The sequence below is a fragment of the Nicotiana tabacum genome, chromosome 6 (assembly GCF_000715075.1).
Source record: "Nicotiana tabacum cultivar K326 chromosome 6, ASM71507v2, whole genome shotgun sequence".
Lineage (NCBI taxonomy): Eukaryota > Viridiplantae > Streptophyta > Magnoliopsida > Solanales > Solanaceae > Nicotiana > Nicotiana tabacum.
Window position 1 is genome coordinate 188,484,568 of NC_134085.1, and position 25,265 is coordinate 188,509,832.

The 25,265-nt window shown below is 34.9% G+C and overlaps 1 protein-coding gene across 2 annotated transcripts; it reads right to left on the reverse strand.

The window, feature by feature from the left end:
- Nucleotides 1-10,595: 10,595 nt before the first annotated feature.
- LOC107831965 (protein ROOT HAIR DEFECTIVE 3) lies at nucleotides 10,596-21,514 on the reverse strand. 2 transcript variants are annotated; one of them, XM_016659764.2, is made up of 23 exons: nucleotides 21,225-21,514; nucleotides 20,420-20,569; nucleotides 20,020-20,086; nucleotides 19,835-19,937; nucleotides 19,174-19,244; nucleotides 19,008-19,071; nucleotides 18,870-18,935; nucleotides 18,708-18,755; nucleotides 18,561-18,623; nucleotides 18,416-18,472; nucleotides 18,069-18,227; nucleotides 17,919-17,987; nucleotides 17,643-17,734; nucleotides 15,597-15,675; nucleotides 15,116-15,281; nucleotides 14,369-14,493; nucleotides 13,522-13,784; nucleotides 13,337-13,433; nucleotides 13,075-13,236; nucleotides 12,799-12,903; nucleotides 12,313-12,407; nucleotides 12,109-12,205; nucleotides 10,596-11,329 (listed from the first exon to the last, which is right to left on the reverse strand). In XM_016659764.2, the coding sequence occupies exons 1-23, from the start codon at nucleotides 21,226-21,228 to the stop codon at nucleotides 11,078-11,080; spliced, it is 2,454 nt and encodes an 817-aa protein (XP_016515250.1). In that variant the 5' UTR covers nucleotides 21,229-21,514; the 3' UTR covers nucleotides 10,596-11,077. The 2 variants fall into 2 exon arrangements, with proteins under 2 accessions (XP_016515250.1, XP_016515249.1); XM_016659763.2 differs by lacking the exon at nucleotides 21,225-21,514 and having other exon boundaries at nucleotides 20,420-20,579.
- Between the last annotated feature and the right edge of the window lie 3,751 nt (nucleotides 21,515-25,265).

Consider the following 25,265-nt stretch of genomic DNA (forward strand, 5'->3'; position numbering starts at 1 on the left):
CCAGGAGGAAGATCAACCAATTCTCATGTATGGTTGTTCAATATGGATTCTATTTCACTATTGACTGCCTCTTTCCAGAACAATGATTCCGAAGAAGACACAGCTTCTTTAAATGTTCGAGGCTCATTTTCCAATAAGAAAGTCACAAAATCTGATCCAAATGAAGTAGACGTTCTTTGACGTTTACTGCATCTTGGATCCCCCTGATTAAATGTAATTTCTTTTGTTTCTTCCCGAGGTCATTTAGATCCTTCACCAATCGACTCGCATTCCTTTTTATACGGATATATATATTCAAAGAACTCAGCATTATCTGATTCTATAACCGTATTATTATGAATGTCGGGATTTTCTGATTTATGAACCAGAAATTGATATGCTTTACTATTGGTCGCATATCCAATGAAAACGCAATCAACTGTTTTCGGTCCTATTTTTACCCTTTTGGGTTTAGGAACTTGCACTTTTGCTAAACACCCCCACACTTTAAAATAATTCAAGTTGGGCTTCCTTCCTTTCCATTTTTCATATGGAATGGATTGTGTTTTGTTATGGGGTACTCGATTTAGTATTCGGTTGGCCGTAAGAACGACTTCCCCCCACAAGTTTTGTGGCAAACCAGAACTTATCAACAATGAGTTCATCATCTCCTTTAATGATTTCTTTCTTTCCGCAATCCCACTGGATTGGGGCGTGTAAGGGGCTGTTGTTTGATGAATAATTCCATATTCTAAACATATTTGTTCAAAAGGAGATTCATATTCACCACCCCTATCACTTCTTATCATTTTGATTTTCTTGTTAAATTGCGTTTCAACTTCATTTTTGTATTGCTTGAATGCGTCTATTGCTTCATCTATACTATTAAGTAAGTAAACATAGCAATATCGAGTACTATCGTCAATAAAAGTTATGAAATACTTCTTTCCACCGCGAGATGGTATTGACTTCATGTCACAAATATCTGTGTGAATTAAGTCTAAAGGATTTGAATTCCTTTCAACTGACTTATAATGATGTTTAACATACTTAGATTCCACACATATTTGACATTTTGATTTTTCGCATTCAAACTTAGGCAATACTTCCAGGTTAATCATTTTTCGCAAGGTCTTATAATTGACATGACCCAAACGTACATGCCATAAATCATTTGACTCAAGTAAGTAAGAAGAAGCTGAAGTTTTATTATTAGTTTCAACAACTATTACATTCAGCTTGAAAAGGCCCTCAGTAAGGTAACCTTTTCCTACAAACATTTCATTCTTACTAATCACTACCTTGTCAGATACAAAAATGCACTTGAAACCGTGTTTTACAAGAAGTCCAGTAGAGACTAAGTTCTTCCTAATCTCGGGAACATGAAGGACGTTGTTCAAAGTCAGGACCTTGCCAGAAGTCATCTTGAGAAATATCTTACTGTATCCTTCAATTTTTGTTGTAGCAGCATTTCCTATAGAGAGCGTCTCTTCGGGTCCAGCAGAAGCATATGTAGAAAATGCTTCCCTCACAGCACAAACATGGCGAGTGGCTCCAGAATCAATCCACCACTCCTTTGGGTTTCCTACCATGTTACATTCAGAAAGCATGGCGCACAAGTCATCAACATCATCATGTTTTTCTACCATGTTTGCTTGACCCCTTTGCTTGTCTTTCTTCCGAGCACGACACTCCGTAAATTTGTGTCCAGTTTTCCCACAGTTGTAGCAGTTTCCACTGAACCGCTTCTTGTTTGGGTTGTATTTCGGACCAGAAGCCTTCTTTCTCTTTTTGTTATCTTCAACAAAATTTGCTCTCATTATTGTTGAATTTTCACGGCCTCTCCTTTCAGCAGCTTTATTGTCCTCTTTGATTCTCAATCGAACAATGAGATCTTCAAGGGACATCTCCTTTCGTTTGTGTATCAAATAATTTTTAAAGTCCTTCCACAATGGAGGCAACTTCTCAATTATTGCTGCTACTTGGAATGCCTCATTGATGACAAGACCTTCAATGAAAATTCCGTTAGTAAAATTACTAAAAATTTTACTTTCAACATTAGCATTCATTTGAAATATACCTTCAGCAAGTAGATCATGAATAATCACTTGTAACTCCTGGACTTGGGTAATAACAGACTTGCTATCTACCATTTTGTAGTCCAAAAATTTTGCAGCGACAAATTTCTTCATCCCGACATCTTCAGTTTTGTATTTCTTTTCAAGCGCATTCCACAATTCTTTTGACGTCTCCACGCCGTTGTATACATTATACAGATTATCCTCCAGTCCGCTAAGAATATAATTCTTGCACAAGAAGTCAGAATGCTTCCACGCCTCAATCACGAGAAAGCTTTCATTCTCTGGAGTTTCATCTGGAAGATCAGGAACATTTTCCTTGATGAACTTCTGTAGACATAACGTAGTCAAGTAGAAGAACATCTTTTGCTGCCAGCGCTTGAAATCCATCCCGGAAAATTTTTCGGGTTTCTCTGCTGGTGCCAACGCCGGAGTTCGACTTGTCGATTCGTTGGCAGTCATTATCGGAACAGCCTGATTTCCGTCATTCGCCATTTTTACTGAAAAAATGACACAAACAAACGTTTAATAAACGTTTAAAACTGGAGTGAAAAATCACATAGATTTTAATCTCCAACAAAACGTCACGAAGGCTTTACTCTCCAAATGGGAGTACACAAAACCACAAAGGTTTTAAGTTTCCAGAATAATAAAAGTAACACAAATACAGAAATTAAAATTATTAAATTCCTTAAGCTTGTTGTTATGCCTGTATTTGTAAATAATGATTTTGGAAATTAGAACGTTAGCTTATAAACGTAAATATAAATAAAACAGAAATTAATTCGAGCCCACTGAATTCATAGTGTTTCCTTAAGGAATTTAATCCTCTCCTAGTACCCAAGGTTATGGATTATTTCCTCCCAGGATAGAACGAATTACACACTGGTGTAGCGGTACTTCAAACCCCAGTGTTTCAGCGAATACAAAGTTCGGCAGCAAATCACACTTACGGATGCTTTGTTTGTAGTTTAAAACAATGCAGAACAAGGGAGGAAAACTCAGAAGTCGAATGGAAATTCTGAGAGGAAGGAATGCAAATTATAGCCAACGTTGAGTTTTCGGTGAAGAGAAGATCAATAGCTCTCAATTCTGTTTCGGTGTGTCTTCAACAAGCTGCTTGCACCATCTATTTATAGTGCAGTTAGCTCCTAAACACGGACCCGCTGCCACTCATTTAGTGGAGCACTTGGCCATGGTGGACGGAGCACCAGGCTGCTAACTAATGGAGTAATCACTTGCTATTATGGAGCAAGCATTTGGCAATGGTGGGAGACGCACAAATCCACGGATTGGAACATATCCGTTACAAACACGGATATTATTACGTTAATATTTACTATTAACAAATAAATTTGGTCCAAAAAATTAATCAATCAATCGATTGATCAAAGCCGAAGCCGAAGCCAAAGCCGAAGCCGAAACCGAGCGACGATTAACTCTTTAAGAGCTACATGAAGTGCATTTGTATATAAACCCACCAAACTCCTTTTCCTCTACCAATGAGGGGCAATGTCTCATTAAAAGGAGAGGGAAACTTAAAATTTTACTCAAAATTTTCATTTCCCTCCATTTCCCATTCACCCTCTTTTTAATACCTTTCTATATTAAAAAGAAACTCCAACACACTTTTCCAAATTTATGACTGGCTTAATTAATTATATTAGAGACATGGGGTAATTAATCAGTTATTTTAAGGTATTACTCAGTATTTATGGATATGATTGAAGAATTTTATTATGATTTGACCATGATCAAAATAAACTGATCTTTATCTTAGAACCTGACAAGTTTAGAAAAAACAAAAGAACGTGTGCATCTTGTTATGTATCTTTCTTCGTTTGGAAACGTGGTGAGGGATATTCATTTCACATTTGTTGATGGCGTAAATTAAACGGATTTATGTATATGTCACCACATGAGACAAACTTATATTGGGACAAACTTTGGTAAATGGAGGTGTGAAAATCTAGACCATAAACATAAACGTTATACTAAACTAAACATTGACTTCTCTACTCCTAGATTAATATTGTTCTCATAACGCTCTAATATTTATTTGATATATTAGAAAGAGAATTGACATATTAGTGTATTTGAAATTATTTCACTTTAAATGTTTTATTTTATGCTGTTAGTGACAGCTCTTATAATCTTGAATATAGTGTCACGAAATGCATATTTTAAGTAGGGGCGTAAAAAGGAAACCGACAAATCGCACCAATCCGATAATCCGAGTCAAACCGAGAAAAAAAACTCGACTATAGTTTGGTTTGATTTGGTTTGGTATTGGGAAAAAAACCCGACCATAATTGGTTTGGTTTGATTTTAATTAAAGAAAGTCAAACCGAAACCAAACCAATCCGACATTACATATATAGAAATTTTAGATATATTTAATATATAAATATACTTATTGTGATGTAGTTTATAAATATATCTTAAAAGATTTCATAATTTTATCTTTTGAGGTATTATTTCAAAGTTGAACTTAGAACTTTGAATGTTCCAATAAGTTTTATAGCCATTAACATTAGTAAATTAAATAGTGCTATTAAAAGCCCAAACCAAAATCAAATCAATACTAATACTAACAAAAGACATTCAATTCAATACTATGAACGTGAATGTATTGATATCTTTTTTTTTTGTTTTGCAATAATTTAGATAAAAATGCATAATCTATTTTTATTTTTTCTTTAGCGTTTAGTCATGTAATTAATACTTCCTTATTAGTCTACTTCTTTTAGCATGATTTAGTACTTTTAGGTTATGTTAATTTTTATTATGGCTTTTAAATTAGCAATATTTATATTACATAATTTTATTGTCTTTATTGTTGAATATTTTAGGATAATGCCATGACATATCTCATATTTTGTATTATTTTCTTCAAAAATACTTTATATAATTGTATCTTACTAGGATTAAAGAAATATTTTGAGCACAATTTATATGTTTTGTTCTACGAAGTTTTTACCGGAAAAACCCCCGAAAAAACTCGAATAACCCGAAAATCCGAGAAAACCCGAGAGTGAAAAACCCGAGTTTTATTTGTTTGGTTTGGTCTTTAGATTTAACAACCTGACACAATTGATTTGGTTTGATAATTGTAAAATCTGAACCAACCCGACCCATGTACACCCCTAATTTTAAGATCACAAAATATATGGCCACTTTTATATATGTGCCAAAACTAAGAAATTTTGTGCACCGTCAATAATTGTCAATTATATTTGTCATATATTATATAAAATGAAAAAGGAGGACAGACTTAATTAATCATATCGAAATGAACTTTTTGGCCAACAGAGGACGAGTAGAACCATAGGTCAAATAAATAATATTACACCACAGAGACTTCTAGAAGGATAATATAATATATTGCTAGATACATTAACGAAAATGATGAAACGGTATAGGAGAATATTTAACCAACAGAGATGGATCCACAGCCCTAGGAATACCGAATATATATAGTATAATATAAATGTTTATACATACTGTTGGCACATGTTTCTGCATACAGTTAGAGTACAGTAGATTATGTTTTCCATGTTCACCACTATTTTTAGTCAGTCTCCAATTTTTATTTATTTTTCTCCTCTTTCAAGTGGGAATTAAATGATTATATATACCTGTTTGTTAGTTAGAAGGAATATAATTCACATATATATTATGTTTACCAAGCATATATATATATATATATATAATCATTCATAATATTTATATCACCAAAAAATGAAGAAGGAAAAATCCATATATGAGAATGAAAAAATAAAGCTAGAAACGGCAGTTGAATTTATTGATTATCGTTCAATAAAGGTGGAGGTGGAGCCCCTAACTGAAACCTGTATGCATTCAATTTCATATGAATTTTAACTTTTCTTTTTTGCTAGCTCATGATCTACAGCTACCTCGCTTCTACAGTATTTCATCTATCCAGCTGGAAAATTAAATGTTCCTTTTTCTCTTTGTTGGTTAATAAAAGGAAAACTTTCATTTTTGCAGTAAATGAATCCAACACCTTTATATATTGTCATTTATTTATCGGGACCTTAAGCTTCACTACTTTCTATCTCATATGCTACAATATAATGTATTCGCAGTGTTAATATTCGTCTCGTCAAAAATTTAAAATGTCGTGTTCCTCTTTTAGAAAGATAATTTCTTATGATAATTACATGTAATTTGACTTTTAAATTAATTGCTTGATTGTGTAATTAATCAAAACGCTTGTTATTTCTTGATTTGGTACGTATCGTAGGAAAGTTTATAGTGTTTATTATTATAAGTATAGGCGCCTCCTAATTAGTTTTAACTTCAACTTCATATTTGTATAGTACATGTTTGCTTTTACATATTATATTATGGTGTGTATAAGGGAGGTCGGAGACATTATATAGGGCAGGGGCGGAGGTAGTGTAGTAGTTACGGGTTCGGACATACTCAGTAGCTTTTGCTTAAATTTTGTGTATGTATTAAAAAATTTATGAAATATGTAAAAATATTTAGTTGCTAACCCAGTAACTACAACGATCTAGGATTCAGTAATAAGATTAGAACTCATAACCTTCAAATCCTGGTTTCGCCTCTGATATAGGGAAAGAATATGTAACTAATTTCTTGCCTTAACCTAATATTATGTTGCAGAAATACAAGGTAAGGTTGAATACAATAAATCCTTATGATCCGGCTCTTTTTCGGACCCTGCGCATAGCGGAAGCTTAGTGCTCCAGACTGTCATTTACCTAATATTATGTTGCAATATTGAATCAAGAAACCTTGTTAGATGGTAAGGGAAATAGGACATTGAAAATAACTGCACATTATATCGTAAGAAATGTTATACATGCACCCCAGCTGGACCAAATGTTTGTAACATTTTTTTATAAATTTTTGCTTGGCCATTGCCTAAAATATATACTCTTTCCGTTCAGAATCAAGATGGGAAGCTCAACATAGCCAAATCCTGTTTTATTAGTTTACCGAATGCTATAAATTTCGGATTAAGTTGAATCATTGAGCTTCGAATATCAAATAGTTAAATAAAAAATTGCTTGCAACTTTACAAATTACCCATATACATTTCATTTTCTCCCTACCTCATTCATTGAACCATTCTACCCCGGTCTGTACTTGCTCAACACTAAACCTTACTCCTTTCGATCCGTAATAAGTGATCATTTTACCTTCTTATTTTGGTCCAAAATAAGTGTCCATTTACATAATCAAGATGGAACTAATTTTATTTTTTCAAAATTTGTCCTTATTTACATATTCCAATGTGTCAAGGTAACAATTAATTAAGATTAATTTAGTAAATATATTTTCTTTCTTTAGGAGTTTGTATTTTCTTAATGGATGTGCTAACGGTGAAATAGTCCCTTATTGGTTACTTCCCATTTTCTCAATTTTATCATTCTCATTACTTTTCAATTTTACTGTTCTCATTATAGAGTTAGATGATTAATTGTGTAAATAATTTTTCACGTCAATTCATGTCACTGATTGAACTAGTTAAGCCTCCACCCACCTTCCAATAAAAGCTTTAGGAAAAGGTTCGCTAATTGCTCTCAAGATCCCAAGGGATCACCTATTTTGTGATAGCGGTACTGAAGACATATATAGATTATTAAAGGCATAACCACTGTCCAACCACTATATAGCTAGATAAATTAATATGTTACGCAGCTTTTAACATCATTGAATTTTGAAAATGGGTTAGATCCTAGATGGTCTTAAATTTGGTCATATTTACTTATTTAGAGGGTCAAGTTCGTGCCCAACCTATGACTGCAAATAATTGATGGTCCACACTCTCTTCTTATGGTTAGGGACTATTTCACCTGTTTTTATGGCTGTATTTTCTGATTTTGTTTGTAGAAACTTTTAAACATGTTTCCCTTTTTGTTTTTTAATGGAAAGGTTTCATCAAATGAAAGAAATTAATTATCTTGTTTGCGGAAATCATTTTGTATCATTCTTACTCTAAATCACTTGTTTGGTTGACATATAATAAAGGAGTTACAATGTTAGTAATCTGTATTTGTAAAACAATTTTGGAGAAAATAAAATAACATAAATAGAAATGTAAACGAAATAACAAAAACCAATTCGAGCCCACTGAATTCACAGTATTTCCTTAAGGAATTTAATCCCCTCCTAGAACCCAAGGTTATGGATTATTTCCTCCCAGGATAGAAAGAATTACACACTAGTGTTGTGGTACTTCAAACCCCAGTGTTTCAGCGAACACAAAGTTCGGTAGCAAATCACACTTACTATTGCTTTCTTTGAAGTTAAAATATGTAGAAGAAATGAGAAGAACTCAGAAAATTCGTATGAAAATTATGAGCAGAATAGTCTTGTATTTATAGACAAAGTTGGGCTGAAATATGAAGAGGTGCAACTCTTCAGAATGGTTGTTTATGCAAAACGGCAACAACATAAACGCCATAGCATAAATGGCTATTTACTCAACAATAAAGAGGGAAAATTGAAGAGGGTAGTTTAATTTTCAGTTACACAACTGAAAAACGGATTGGAGGATTTAATATTAATATTTATTTTAATATTAATATTCTGTTATTAAAACAAATATTTATTAACATTTCTGTTAATATTTTACTATTAACAAATAAATTTGGTCCAAAAAATTAATCAATCAATCGTTTGACCAAATCCGAAGCCGAAGACGAGCCGAGCGACGACAACGGCGGCGGCGTGAGGCTTGCGTTCTTCTCAACTCTTTAAGAGCTAGAAGAAGAGCAATTGCTTATATACCAATAAAAAACCTTTTCCTCTTCCAATATGGGACAATGTCCCTTTACCTAGGGGGAAACTTAAAATTTCACTTAAAAATTTCATTTCCCTCTATTTCTCATTCACCCTATTTTAAGCATATCATATACTTAAAATCCCAACATACACTAGTTTTTATATGCGCAGAAAACGTCAAAAATAATAGCAAGGAGAAAATGATACTCCCTCTTCTCAATTTAGATAATGTGGTTTGACTTAACATAAAGTTTAAGAAACAAAAGAAGACTTTTGAAATATATGGTTCTAAAAACTTAAGGAGCAAAAGCTTTATGGGACCCTGACACTTGTATGGCTACAAAAGCTTCTCATTAAGGATAAAATGAAAAGTTTGAAGTTAAAATTATTTCCAAATATAAAAAGGTGTTATTCCTTTTTAACCAGACTAATAAGGAAAAGGAATTGTTACCTCATGTAGCAAAGGTTGATACCTTATTTATTTTAAATAAATATCCTTTTAAAAAAATTATATTCCATAGCTACCTTTTGTTTTTTATAGCCAAATATTTATTTATGGTAACTTCCTACCCTTAAGCCATAAAATACGCTTTGTATTATTTTTTTCTCTCATTATTTCAGATTTTTCTCCACCCTCTCTTTCAACCAACGCCGCAAATCACTGTACCGACAAATGCAACTGCGGTGCCGGAGTCGCCATTTGTACCAGATTCAGAGGGGGGGCGTGGTGGAGATGACCACTCGACTTCGCGTAGAGCCTCAATTAGATCTTGTGTGCTCACGTTGCCCCAATCCATTGCTAAGAATTATGATGCAGAAACCCTAGAATTCAGTGGACACAAATCTACGATAAGAGAAAGGAGAAAAGGTAGAGAAAACAAAGAAAGTGGAACGCGGAGGCTTCGGAAAATTCTTAGCACATAGGGTAAATTGGGGCTGACAATGGAGGTTCGAAATCTGCTATCGACGAGATGACATTAGGGTTCTTGAACAAAGATGACGAAGTTTTGGGGCTGAGCAACTCTTCATGTATTTCATCATATTCATTGTCTTTTTTTCCATTGTATTTCAATGTATCTCGTTGTATTCCATGTATTTTATTGTATTAACTGTCTCGCTATATTCATAAATGTATTCATATGTTTTTTTTAATTAATATAATTTATATATTCAGATATATAATTGAGTTTGTTGAGTTATATTAGGAGTCTATATGTATTAATTGATTCACTTTTCATTTAAAAACAGCGGAATAAACCACGATTTACGTTATTTACATTACTGTATTCACAAATACATATCATGAATACAGTCAAATACAATAATTGCCTAGCTGCACTCCCATGTTTCACGCCGAGTAGCTTAAATACATCGAATACACTCTAGCAAAATTAAAAATATAGCTATAGGAAGTAATATAGTAAATGGTAGCAACAGCTTGCTAATAACCACTAAATAATAGTGGTTTGTAAAAATTTCTCTAAGGAAAATGAGTCATTTAAATTAAAAAGAGAGAGTAATTCATTAGAAAACGAGTAGAAATATACTGACCGTCAGTACTTATAGTCTAAGGGATAAAAGTCTCACATTTTTCCCTTCCCCAATCCACTATATAGTGGACAATTTTTTTGGAAAAAAAAAAACAAACGGATGGGAGGGTAAACAATAAGCAATACTTCTTATAAAATATCACCCTAATTGTTCTTTCTTTAAAATCATTTTTTATAGACAAGAATATTGTCTGAATCAGAGAACTGAAGCTGGAAACATTTCTATAATTTTTCTAATGACAGACGAAAATCCCATCTCATTAGAGTATAGTTTGACATTTTTCTGTCGCTTATCCATAAATAAAATACAGACATCATATTATGCTTCTCATAAGAAAAAATTTGATGGCAAACAGGAGAACGAGAAAAAACAAAGCCAGAAAAGGAGGACCCTCTTAGTTTACCAACAAAAGAAATCAACTGACATCTATAAGCTGGGGCAAAAGTGGGCACAAGGTTAATAAGAAAAAGAAAGAAAAGAAAACTAAAACACAACCTATTCAGTGGGGACTTCTTTCATGACAACACAAGCCCCAGTTTACAAAAATCAATGCCTTTAGTTTCTGATTCTTCACACATGCTTTGCCTCTAAAGGTGAAAGCCATCAGGCAGAATCGCGCACCATATATCATCCGGATGAGCATAAAAACTTTGCTGTCGCAGAATAAGAAAGGCTTTATAAACAATAACTTACTGCATTTTGTCATGTAACGAGGAGCTAGAGTATTCTGTTCCATTTTCTGAAGTTACTTCGGATGGAGCACTTGTTGATACATCACCACTATCATTCGTGCTAGAGCTACCGCGGAAGCTCTTTGATGCAACGGCAGGGTTACGTTGAGGTTCACCACTTGCCACCCCTTGTCCTTCCTCTGCTAGTTTTTTAAGAAGATTCATGACTGTAGGAAGCAACTTCGTGGATAAGGAGAGAACTCCAGGAAGCTGCCAAAAAGCATAAAGATCACATCAAATGAGATAATAATGAAAAAGATCCTAGTAGGGAGCGCATCCTCCTTTAATGGGTCTTACGTGGGCGCAAATCTGGGATTAATAGGGGCTCCAATACGGGTACCCGACACCAGGTGGTAAACCAAAAAAAAAAAAAACGAAAGACCGTGAACCTAAAGGTATACTTCTTTTGCATAACTTGGAAACTAGAGAAATGAAGAGAAAGAAAGGAAAAGTTATACCACCATTTTCCTTTCTGTTGCGGTGTTTGTTTGGATGATAGAAAAGAAAATGAATGATTCTAATAGAAAAGAAAATGAAAGAGAATCATTTCCCTTCCGGCTCACAAATTTACTTTTTACGAGAAGGAAAAGTCACATGTTTTCCTCTTTCTTTCTTGTTTTCCACCCAAACCAAGCAAAGTAGAGAAACTAAATTTCTCTTCCTTTCCCTAGTTGTTGCCTAACGTAGTAAAACATCTCCAGGAAAATAAACTAACAAACTGAAGCACCACTGGAAAGATCAAAACTTCATTAATTCTCTTTTTGTAACTTTGTCAAAAAGGATTATTAGAATGTCACTTGCAACTGAAAATCATCACTGTTGCCTTTAAAGAGTGTAAAAAATTATTCAAATAATCTTCTAAGAAGCGACGAACATGAGCTTGTAACAGTTATCTGGTTGAATTACCTTTTTTTAAATTAGGAAATTTGGTTGAATTGCTTCTAGTACACAAACATTAGAACTCTAGGAATATCAAATTCAATACTTACAACTCCATTGCGGAATTCGCCTGAGATGTCTAACTGCACCCAAAGGGCTTTAAATAGCAAATAGGCGACGAATATAACCCCCAAATATAATGGATTTCTGGAAAAAGTAAAACCCAACATGAGCTATGAGTTAAAACATGTTATGCTGTAAAAACTGGGGAGGGGAGTGAGGGGCAATCATGAACTACAAGTCAGAAAGGATACCTTAAAAGTGTCATGAATTCATTGAATCCCAAAATCACCATGGCAGCAATTGCCCATGGAGGTGGTAACCAGTTATTATTTCTCTTGCTAGCCTCCTGAAAGTTGAATAAAAGAAAATCAGAAGCAATCAAGAACAAAAGGCAAGATTATTAATGCCGGGATATCACAAAAAGGTAGTTAGGTACTCTCCAACTTTTCAGCACTCAAAATCAGAATTCACGCACATAGCATGAAAGACAATCAACCTCCACGCATTACATCCCACTCTTTGATGCAAAAATCAAATCTCAGATGTTCAATGGACAAGATTTCACTCCAAATGTTCTAATCCTATTGTTTACTGGAAATACCCAGCAGCATCACTCTGTATCTTCTACTATTATTGAAACTTTTGGAACATATATAACCGACAATCAGACAAGCATATACAAGAATGAACTATGAGAAAAGCAGAGAGAGATGCACAATAGCATCTAAATATCTTGCCTGAGCAGCAATGGCTTGTGAAACAACATATTCAGTCTCTGTCTGAAATTGTCTCCACAAAGATTTGCACTGGACAGGAGTAATCAATGTTTTTGATGGAGGGACCTGCATTATAAATTGACCACAAGATGAAAATTTTTATGGGCTGAACTACACCATGCAAAGATTACTTCATCATACAAAAAGGGAAAGAATCTTGTCTTCCCCTTTTTGTTGAACACATTTTTTTTGCTTACAAATAGCTTCCAAGACAAACAACATAAGTAAGCCAATTACCTCATTCCAAGTGCTAGAGGCCAGAGGATCAACTGATGTAATGCTCCTTGCGGAAGAAGCACCTGCTCTTCCATCCACAAGAGCAAGGGAAAGTGTTTTGTCTATATTATCACCCTCATCGTCCAAGCGAACTGCGGCCATAACTGACAGGAGCTTCAGAGACTGGGAGAAAATTGAAAGAAGTCAGCACAAACTTAAAGGTAATAATTGAAGCATGAAACCATACATCAAGAAAAGGAGAGTTTATTTCAGTCAATCATACAGCTGATCGCGCAGTTTTAGTAATTGCTCGAATATCTTCCTTGCCAGTCCAAATCCGTGGCATTGAATCCTGATCATGGCTGAATAATGTTGAAAACCTGACAATAATTTTCAGCTCAGCATAGTACTTAGTGTTACAAATAATTTATGTCAGAGCAGTAGAACAAGATCAACTCATGTCCACACCTGTCCTTCATTCGAATCAAGACCCTTCCAGCTTCTTCCTTTGTCTTTGCTTCAACTACTCCACGTGCATAATCTTTTAATCGGAAAACCATATTATCCCTACTTTCTTCATCCATTTCAAAACCAGAAAGTGCAGCAGCAAAACCCGAGACTGCTGTGTCAGTCTCACGCTGAAGCAGTTTTCTTATTGCTGGCCATGTATCATCACTAGCTCCATCTAAAAGAGCCTCAACAGGTCCAGCTAATGCCTCATTCAGTTTCGTCTAGACAACAAATATTTCATCAGTTCCAGCATATCTATATTTAAAAAAAAAAGAATCTCAAGTGGTCCATGCGGTTTGTCAAAAAAAAATGTTGCACCAGCCATTCAGCTATCAGATGCAACCAAGTAATGGCATGTTCCCTTATTGATGGGGAAAAAATTAAACTTCCCATGTATATCCAATGCCCTCATTTTCACCTCAAAATCCTAGAACAGAATACTACAAAAATTGAGGTAAGTTCCTACAATTTTTGCCATTAATGTTGTTTAATATAATAGACTTTGGACCTAAATCCTCCCAAAAGTTAAGAGGAGGAGTTAAATGAGGTGAGGATTGTCCAAGCAAGTTGGACATATGGTGCGTGAATAACATAAGGGTCTAACACTGGATGACACAACGGGGATATGTTTGGGTCTAAGTTTGGGTCTGGTTCTGATATAATGTTAAGAAAATGAGCCTTGAGCCTAGTCAACCTCAATAGTTAGCTCAAGAAGTGAAGATCTCCAAACTATACAAGGAGAAGACAGGTGATAGCCACAACAAGAGAACTAATACTAAACTATAGAGGTTGTCAAACTTCATACCTCATAGAGGGATGTAACTTCAGACAGCTTGGCGGTACAAACTTCAGCAATATGAGCATCTACATCACGCCTCAGCTTATCCCTCACTCTAGATGAGTCCCATTTTGCTTGGTCGATAATAGCATCTACAAAATAATGCATCAGCTGTCAATTTCAAAAAGCAAGCTGCTAAACTAAGCTCAACATTTCACTCCCCACACCAATTATCACCCATTAAAGCTTTCCAATCTTAGGGCATTTCATTAACTACAAGGAAAAGTATTTACAAGGAAAAGTATTCACAAGGAAAAGTATTTACAAGTGCTAGTTTCCTATAAATGCTGAAAGTCAGCAAGTGATACAGCAATCTCTTTGCAAAAATTCTTTTCTAGCTTGGTATGTCCAGTCAGAGAAGTTGCTATTTCTCCAAGAGAGGGGAAGAAGAATATGTCAACAGTCATTGCAGTTCAAATTACATGCATCCAAGAAGATATAGAAATGGGTAAGTACAGCAACACAAGAACATAAGAAATTTACCCTCCAAACCTAAGTGAACATTTCAATAAATAATCTTTAGCAAGCAACTACTTCAACTAAAAAAAAATTGTCAGCTCTACAAGTTAATTCCTAGAAAGTTGCTATTCCTCAATCTTTTTTATGACCTGGGGGAAGGGGTTGGACGCGAAGGATAATATTCCCTCCTCAGAGGAAAAGATATAGATCGAGAGGGGTAAACCAGTAACAGCAGGGGCAGGTTATAGCCTATACCTGTGCATTCTTCATCAAACCGGGAGATAAAAGACTCGGTGCATTCACGAGCAGCCAGAGCAAACCCTTTACCCCCTTTCAATGCCTTATCAAATGCTTCTTTGAATCTTTCAAAAGTATCAGATCGTATGTGTCCCAGCATAGATTGGTAGGCTGGTTGGACAAGCTACAACAGAAGCAAGGATAAATCAGGAGATGATCGCAATCAAAAAAATGAGAGAGCATTAGTGTTTTTCTAGAGTGAGAGAGAAAAAGCATTTACATCATTAGCTCAAGGAGTACAATTAAATTAGAAATTTAGCATGTGAATATATTTGGTTGACTCTAAGAAGTCCGAAGATATCTCTATAAAACACACAGGAATCCAGCAAGTTTGGTTGGTCAATCATCAAAATTAGAAAGCTTAATGCAGGGAATATACCCAAAGGTTGGGTGTATGTAGTAAAACAAGTTTAGGAGAGAGCAAAGCCTAGCCCGGTACCTGCAGCAATTTCTCTTCCAACTGCTTTCGCTTTGAGGATCTAACCCCTTCTTCAAAGAAGGTAGCCTCAGCATCATATCTGAGGAGAAGAAAATCTTATTTTCCATGTGCACCCTACTTATAATGTAAATATGCATGCATGAAGACAATCATAATATACATACCAAGGAAGAAAAATTGTAAGAAGAAATGAGTTCAGCAAAAAAATACTCTACATTTCAAATCTAGCACGAGATATACAAGACAATGTATAAACTATCCGGGGGTGGACCTTATGTTACATTTAGCACCAAATCTAAAGCTTGGTGTTTTTAGCCTTAGCAGTGACTTGAGATTCAGAGAACTTCTAAGTTCAAAAAACTCCTAATTTCCTTAAAATAAATTATTTAATATTAGAATAAAAAGAGCCAAGAGTGGATGGATACAAAGGATTCACATAGTAGGACCCCAACTAATTTATGATTCAGGCGTAGCTGATCGATTGTTTTGATATAGAAAGCCTAAAAAAATAAGGAACAAACAAATTTATAAAATTTATTTTTAAAAAATGGACCAGCAGAATGCCAGGCAGGGTAGCAGCCGTATTACCTTCTTTTTTTAATAACCAAGAAATCCCCGAGCGCCAGTGGCGCAAGGTTCTAAAATCAGTGGATAATGGGCCCACCCCTCTACCCTTCTCCAATTAAATACCAGGCTTTTGTCTACGGCAGACTGTGATTTCCTCCTAACCCACATATCACGCGTTGCACTCTTACCACTAGACCACAAACCCCTGGGGCATGGCAGCAGTATTACCAGGCCATCATCATTAGTCTAGGAGAAGAATTGAAAAAAGAACATAGAGAAAGAGAGCATATGAGCCCATAAAAGAAGAGTAGTAGAGTGGGACGAAGGGAGATTAGAGCTGGGTGTAGGGAGGAAGAAAAAGAAAAAGCAGTTCACCAGAGGAGTTCTCCGATGCTACAAAGGACGAGAAGATGGACGGAAGGAGGAACACTGAGAGAACAGTTTGCTTCCTTTATTTTATACCCTAAGTTTAAGTAATCATTTTTGTAGGAATATTCTGAGGGATATTATGCACACAACCCCAAGAATTTCACTCCACTCGGAGAGTGAATGCAGATACAAAAACACAGTGGGATGGTGGATCATCCATAGCCGACCACAATATCCACATACCTAATAACCCCTTACAACTATTTATCAAAAGAAAAAAATGAAACCTTCACTCTAGCACGACATATAGAAGACAATATAAACTAGCCATCCAAATCTCTTTGCTTCCAACAATGATGCTAAACGAACATAAGGTCCACCACAACTTCAAACATAGTTCTGGTGTATCATCAATATAAACACCATGCTCCACCAGCATTGCCTTCTCCAACACCTTAATCTTTTTTTTTTTTATTTGCACCGGGTGTCCGAGTCTCTTCGAGACCCGACTAATCCCGGGGGTGCACAGGCCCTCGGCAAGGAGTTTTCCGCAAGTGCACCACGGTTAATTCAGGTTTTACCCGGTCCGATGGCCCTCAGAAATTGTTTGCACCAAGTGGGTTTCGAACTTGAGACCTTGAAAGGGAGCAAACCCCAAGGCTCAAGTCAATTGCCACCAGCCCAACTCCTGAGGGTTAACACCTTAATCTTTAAACTGGTACAATCAGATAATCAAAGAAGGGAGAACCACATGATAAGAATACTAATTTAAGCATTCCTGCAGAGAAACTAGACAGCTAAAATTCAGAAAAACCAATCAGTCTTTCTTTGGTCCTCAACTCTCTTAATGTTATACTCTTCTCGTAGTTTTTCATAATACCATAAGCTTTATCAAATAAGATGAAAATGTGGTGATCAGCTATATTCTCCTTTTATGCTCCTTGCTTTAACCACAAGAATGCTTATATGCATCCTTCTGGAAGGCAAGAAATATCACATTAGGAGCATCCACTACAGATGAGCTTCATGCATGAAAATTACTAGCATCCAGACATTATTCATTTCTTTCTAGAAGAACCATTCTACACCGCATGAAAGTATTGTCCTTACTCTGATAGACAAGTGTCTAAAATTGAGCTGAGCTTCCGTCCAAAGCCCCGTACGGAGTGAGAATGTACTGCCTCTTCTAATTGACACCATTCCTACAACAAGGTTAATTACTTTACAATTAAGCAGCGATCTTTTAGTGAAGGGTTTGTTAGACTTGTACATATTTCACTCTGGTAATAAAAATTTAAATTACCAAAAAAAAAAACGGTGATCTTTAAAATAGTAGACAAAATAGAACAAGGTATAATTTAAATAATCCTCAACAATTTTGTGTACCTCATTTGTGGTGAAAGAAGCATATTTTTCATTGGCAATCTCTTCACAGCGCACAGTAGCTACCATAACCTGCAATAAGATCAAAATTGTGTATGTCAGAAATACATGGATAACTGATAACTCAATAGCAGTAGATCTTCGGGTTATAACCTTATGGGCAGGCAGATCAAGGTCCTTGTTCTCCTTTATAACCTTCCATATCTGTTGTGCACTAAATGAAAAGCCTGAAGCAGGAACAACACCCCGCCTATCTCCAGCAAGCCCACCAGGTGCAATAGAATGAAAGAACCGTTGTCTTAGATTAGCCACCTTAAAAAAGAAACAAGAAGGGACGCAAACAAGTAAACCAGAGTTAATTAAACAAAATAGTAGATCTTCTAATTTGATTACTGGCTACAACCTAGACAAAATAACCAAATAAGATAAGTGGATATGAACCACTAATAAAGGAACATATAATAATCACCGAATTCTCAAAAAATACAATTTTCATATACCTGCTCGTTGAATTGTTCTTCCTTCTCTTCATAACTAGAAAGAGCCACGACCTCGACCTGGATATCCAGTCAATTTCACTAAATCCATGAGCAGACAAATAGACAGCAAGAAAGTAACAGCAGATCAAACTTTACTGCCACTCACATTAAAAAACTCACTTAACGGTGTTTCCTTGTGAGCTTGCGGCTTTGGGACAGAATCCCATATCTACAAAGTCCAGAACAGTATGATAAAATCGAAAATGTAGAGTTCAGAAGGAGACACATAATAAGAAAATCATGAATATGGTACCTTCTGAATGTCTTCCCTTAGAACAGGTTCCAAATTTTCGAGGGGAGTCTACAAATAAAAGTGAAAAAACGACCAACTTAGTTCTCACAGGACCTGCAGTTTTATAAATGGCAGAATTTCCTTAACCTGTTAAAACATTTATGAGAGAAGAAGGCACCTTACCCTTGTTTTGTCACGAATAACAAACATCAATGTCGTTTTACGCGGACTAAATAGCCGCATCATAACCTGTTCAAGATAAAGTAAGTAATAAAACATCCGGAAGGAATATTCAGAAAAAGAAGCCTCTCTGTACTTTACCTGGAAAACAGTCTTCAAAAGAGGCTTATTTGCAGCCTGCTCACGACCAATGTCATGACACCACCTGAATTTTTAAAACTTTTGAGCCACCAATGCATAGTTCTTTTCTGGTTTTAATTTACCATAAGTCAATGTACTATCTATTTCACGGAATAGAAGAACTTACATGTTGATAAGCACTATATCAGAAACAGCAAGTGCAAATAGAGCACTCTGCTTTTCAAATGCAGTGTCATCCTAAAAAAACATAAAGCCTGAATGAGAAAAGATCTGCTCAATTATTAGTTATTCCACCTAACCAAGGATAAGCAGGGACCATCTCAAATTTGGTCTGGTCCAAATTAATCACATAATAGATTATGGCTCCCACTTACCAATATCTCAAGCAATAAATCTATACACAAGTTCGGACACACTGCTACTATTAACACAAAGAACAGTGGACATGCAAGGTAAAAGATCTCAATAGACCAGAATCTACTGAAAAATGTCTAAATTTACTCAATGAGTTTGTCATATGATACTACAAAGAGGAAGCTACAAAGACTTGAAACTAATCTTTATAGGGTGAGATGTAGGATCTATTAACTTCTAATGTAATACAGGACACTGGAAAGAGGGGATGTCAAATAAACAGATGGCCACTTTATTTATCAACAAGTTTAAGAAAGAAAAAAAACTGTTCCGTAGTGGCACCTGTCATCTGAACCCTTATCAAAGGTGTTCAAAACTTGGGAAAATGCTATAAGGATAATATGCCACACGATATAAATAATGGACCAACAAAGCTAAAGTAAATCATCTTATATTAAGTATTCTCAACACACCTCTCCTCGTTCTCTACCATCCGTTCCTTCTAAGTCCATAACAATGGTGCAAGGTTCAATGCCAACACACCGAGCCATCCAAATACCTTTCGTGGTTTGTGACCTAGAAAACACTTAGTTCCGTCAGCTCATCTGCAATGAAAGAGCAGAAATCTAGCAAATAAAATGATACACTAAATACATACCTTCCCTTATAGGCATCCATCTCTCTAAAGTTAGTACGAAAAAGATGATTTAACAGTGTACTCTTCCCTGCATTATCCCGGTTGAATTTTGTCAGTATTGGCAAAACAATATAATAGCATTGATTCCAAAAAGAACATTAAATGATGATTAGCATAGGAAGCAATAAGGAAACCCTGACAAAAGAGGAGGGGATAAGACTTGAGGTTTTCAAAGACGTGGATCAGTTCCGGTATTCGTCAAAGACATGAGGCACTCACAGGCATGGACATAAAAATATGATTTTGATTTGGAGTTCTGGACCTATTGTTCATCTAGCTTCACCAAGCTAAATTGAAGTCATGATATTCCAAAGTGGTAAATGGATGATAGCTATTAAGTTTCTCAAGAAAAAATTCATACCGCTACTTTGTGGGCCCATAATGGACACTACAGCATATGAAAGACCACATTCTGCCAGTTTAACTTCCTTCATGAAGTTATCAACTCCGGCAACATTGAAGCCACCATCCCCGTCAATGAGATGAGTTGAACAACACCCATCCTTATTATCTGAAAGCATTAGAGTATAAAGAAGTTAACAAAAACCCAACTTATGAACATGAACAGCATAATAACCTTCAATAAAGTACCATAATACTTCATAAAAAGCTGATGCAGAAAAGCTGAAAGTCGATCAGGCTACATTAAGTGGATAACATTTTTAACTCCATCGATAAATAGCAATTAAAAAAAAGGAATTTTACTCTTCTGTGTCAGTTCGAAACAAAATACTTTCTAAAGTAGTTAATCTTCAGCAACGAAACTATTCCAACTGGAGGGCATGTATGAGCTGTAAACCCAATTACATCTACTAAATCACCAAATCAAAAGCAATTCAATTTCAGTCCAACAATTAGACAAACTGCAGTCTACCAAAAGAACTATAAATAATCAAATGCAATCAACAAAGACCAAGCAATCAAGATCAAGATTTAACAGAAATCAAAGACCCAATAAACAAATAGCCAAAAAAATTTACCTTACTTATCAAAAAAAAAAGAAAAAAAAAATCTTTCTAAATAAACCCAAGAAAAGGGCTAAACCGTGAAAACCCATTAATAAATAGCATTCGGTTATACAAAATGAGTAAATGGATCATTAAATTTAGGGGGGGTTTGATAGTAGTATAAAATGGATCGGAAGATGAGAAAGTAGAGGAGCATACCCATCTGAGAAGTAGCGAGAGCTCGTTGGATCAAATGGAGAAGAGAAGATCGCTAAGAGTTGAAACTTGAACAAGGGAAAGGAGAGTAAACAAAGTGCGATCGATCTCAGATGGGAGCAACGCCCCCTCTTCGTTGTCTTAAAAAGTGCGCTGGACTATCCGATGAACAGAGGGAAAAGTAGGCAAAGGCCAAAACAAAAACAACAATACAATAGCAGTAAAATTTTGCAGAGGTTAGGAAAATGGTGGTTGCTTATAACACCTTCTTTTTTTCTTTTTCTTTTATGATTAGGAGTTCTTTTTTCCCCCTTTTCGTCCTCTTAACAAAAAAAGTCAATTTTTTATTGGTTGGTTGAAAATACAAATAGGCTATTTTGTTAACTAAGTGGGCGTTTGAACATGAGAATGGTAAGATTTCGAAAAAAAAATTAGGTGAAAATGGTATTTCAAAATTAAAGTTGTGGAGGTCAACTATTATGGTTATAGGTTACGAGGTAGTTCTACATATTTGTCCGACGCACCAGAGTAAGGTTAGTATGTTAGGATTTTGTCTCTAGTAGTTAATATTGAGTTCACATTACTCTTTCTTTCCTCTTAGTAACGGGCTTTATTTACTGGTTATTTTATTTTTTACCTATGTTCTTGTAATGTTGTTATTTCTTTCTATGTTTTTATTGATGTTACTGATATATTGTCTCTCTTGAACCGAGGGTTTATCGCAAACAGCATCTCTACCCTGATAAGGTATGTGTACACACTACCCTCCCCAAACCCCACTAGTGAAATTACATTGGGTCGTTGTTGTTGTTGTTTGGACATGAATATAATTTTGGATTATTTTTTAAATTTTTGTGAGTGATCTATATGAGATTTTTGAAGTTTTTCAAAAAAGAGTACATTACTTTCTGTTTTCTCTTCTTTTTTTTGACAAAATAAATAGAAGAAGATATATGATTTAACCTTTCAAAAGAGGAACTCCGTCTTTCATGAGTGAATATAAAGAAAATACTAAAATTTATATTTAATCCGTCTTTCATCCCTCATAGTTGCCTATTAGATCAATGATAAAAGTGCAAAGAGGATAACAACATAGAATTAAATGTTGCATAATATGCAAGTTTTTTTCATTTTTTGGTGGAAGATAACTATTAATTCCAAATTTACAACAAATGCCTTCATAAACCAGTACAAAATATATATTATATATATATTAGTTTTTTTTCTTCGTGAACTTAAGATGCTACTGCACCTAATAGTCCAATGTTTTTAAATTAAAAAAAAGTAGAACATGCGCAAAACGTACAGTTCAATATTTATTTGATTTTCATATCAACCATGGGAAATGGAATTTGTTTAGTTGAAGAATCATCATTTCATGAGTAGGTAAAAGGTAGTAAAAGCTTTTACTGGCTCAAACCAATTACCACAACGCCTCACCGTTTTACTTCTCTTTTCAATTTTATCGAATATCGCCCAAGGGACTTTACGGCTTAATTCGAACACTTTTAAAAATATAAAAGTTAAAAGTACTCCCAGCTGTTTGGCCAAACTTCTTCGAAGCTAACAATATTTTTAAAAATTAAAATATTTAGCAAATTTTTAGTAGAAAAAAGTAATTTTGAGTAGAAAGTAAAAATAGTTTTGGAGAAACAAAAAAAATAACTTATCTCCAAAAACACTTTGAAAGTCACTTTGAGAAAAATACACTTAAAAGTAATTTTTAAAAGTTTAGATTTAATTACTGCTTATAAGTATTTTTTAAATTAATTAATCAAACATAAATTATTTCTCATTAAAATTACTTTTGCAAAAATAAATTGATTTTTGTAGTTTCACCAAACCAGCTATAATAAGTTTATTAAAATAATAAGACAAAAGGAAAATAGTACTTAGTAGTGATGAACATCTAATAAGATGACCGGGTAAGCACCGACATGAGGCCCACAAACCGCCCATCTAAGCTTTTTAGAAAAAGAGCGATGCCCATCGGACGGCGCGTATGGGCGCACGCCATTTAATGATTTGGGAAATGCTGTCACACTTTTGAATAGAAAAAATTTACTACAAAAATAATCCCTTATATTTTTTATGCTGTCCTTACAGACATTCTTAAGCAATTTTGATCTCTAAGTTATCGAATGTAAAAATATATAAAAAAAATTGTTTCGTTTATTATTTAGCAAATTTCATTTGTTAGATTTAATAAGAATTATTGAAAAATAATACATAAATACCAGAAAAGTACGATCAAATCTTATGTAACATCAAAAATTGCAGCAGACATAAAAAATAAATTTAAAATTTTGCAGAAGCTGCACCAAACTCTAAAAATAGACCAAAAATATTACAAATAAAAAAAATGCACCTCCAAATATAAGTACAATGTTAAATCATTTTTCCAAGTTCCTGTTGGATTTAGTGTTTATTAAATATTTTATATGGACCGAAAATGCTCACTTTTAACAAATTTAAAGTATCAAAAATATTTAAAAATATATTTAAGGAATAATTTTGAACCTACCCAAAACTTTAGAATTATTTTTCTCATTTTCTCATTTCGAATGTGATCCACGTCATTAAGAATTCAACTGTTTTAAAGTTTAGACCAAAACATTCCCTCAATTTTGTAAAGATTAGAGTTATAAAAGTATTATACTCCTATTTCCCAAGGACCTGTTAATCGGTACTTGTGAGTTGTGATCTCCCTCCGATTTTAAATGGTCCGAAAGCGATTAACTCAATTAGTCCCTCAAATTTATTTATTTATTTTCTCCTTTTAATCTCATTATATTATAGTATTATATGCTTTTGATAAACTTTAGAGGGTCATCTTGTCAATTTGTCACTCCACGACTTTTATACCCAGTCCGTTTATATTTGTCAAAAGCAAAAATTAGGGGCTGATTGTTCTCTTTATGAAACACACAAACTAAGGGCTCATTCGTTCTTTTTAAGATTAAGACGTATGAATCTTAATATATATATGAATATCGAGATGTGTATTAAGATTAAGATATTTGAATCTGAATACACGAATATTAAGATGTGTAATAAGATCTGAATACTAAATGATTAAGACTTGTTTACCGCAAAAATTGTAATAACAATTAATTTGTTTATGGGATTCTAAAAATACATGATCTATTTTTATGCTAGTTGTTAAGCAGTCGATACTACGTATGTGAGACTTACAAACGAAATAAGAGTTAAGTGATAGGGCGATAATCGAACCATTGGGCCAATTATCGGGGCCTAGAGCCTGTCGATTCGGGGCCTCGAGGTCGATTCCGGAGCTTGGCAGGGAGCTATCGAGGAGGGGTCGGAATACGGCTAACAGTTATAATAGAATTAACGGAGGCTCTTTATGGCCAATGATAAGCAATAAATGATGAACAATAATGAAGATAATAAATGTGAGCAATAATGTCAAGAGAATATGTTAGAGAACGAAAGAGAATGTTCTTTTATATTTTGTGTGGAGAAATTGGAGCAACAACAGAGCTTTACAAAATGATGAGGATCCCCTTTATATAGGAGGATAATCACAACATAGTACAAAATATATTAATTACAAAGATAAAAGGATTGGTCAGCTAGATGACACCCTGATTGAGGGATAGGGTAGTCCTGTCAATCCTAGCCTTGTGCCTTGGGAACTCCCCATTTCTACTGTGGCCGAGGTCAATGTCGTCCTAAGATCGGGCCTCGACGAACCTCGAGGGAGGAGAATCGATCATAATCTTGTAGCCTCGGGACTTCGAGATGGTTTTCTGAGGTGCCTCGATGTTGAGAAATTGGGCTCTCCGATTTTACCGTATACAGATAGTCCCTGCGTTTCTTAGAGAGGAGCGATGAGAAACGATTATGAGCTTTTAACCCGAGGGCGTCATCGTTGTGACGTCAGCCTACCAGAGCATTAAATGCCAAACCCAAAAAACCGCGCAAGGGTCGCCGTCAGACGCGACTATCGAAAAGCCCACGAACCGCTACCAATTCGTCCCTTCCGCTTCTCACACAGCTCCTATAAGACGCCAATTTTTG

Coding starts and splice junctions, on each gene's coding strand:
- LOC107831965 (XM_016659763.2), bottom strand. CDS start 20,579: ATGCTTTCAGATAATAAGGATGGGTGTTGTTCAACTCATCTCATTGAC. Junction 20,087..20,419: donor TATGGGCCCACAAAGTAGCG/GTATGAATTTTT, acceptor GGGATAATGCAG/GGAAGAGTACACTGTTAAAT. Junction 12,408..12,798: donor CACAAGCCATTGCTGCTCAG/GCAAGATATTTA, acceptor TTCAACTTTCAG/GAGGCTAGCAAGAGAAATAA.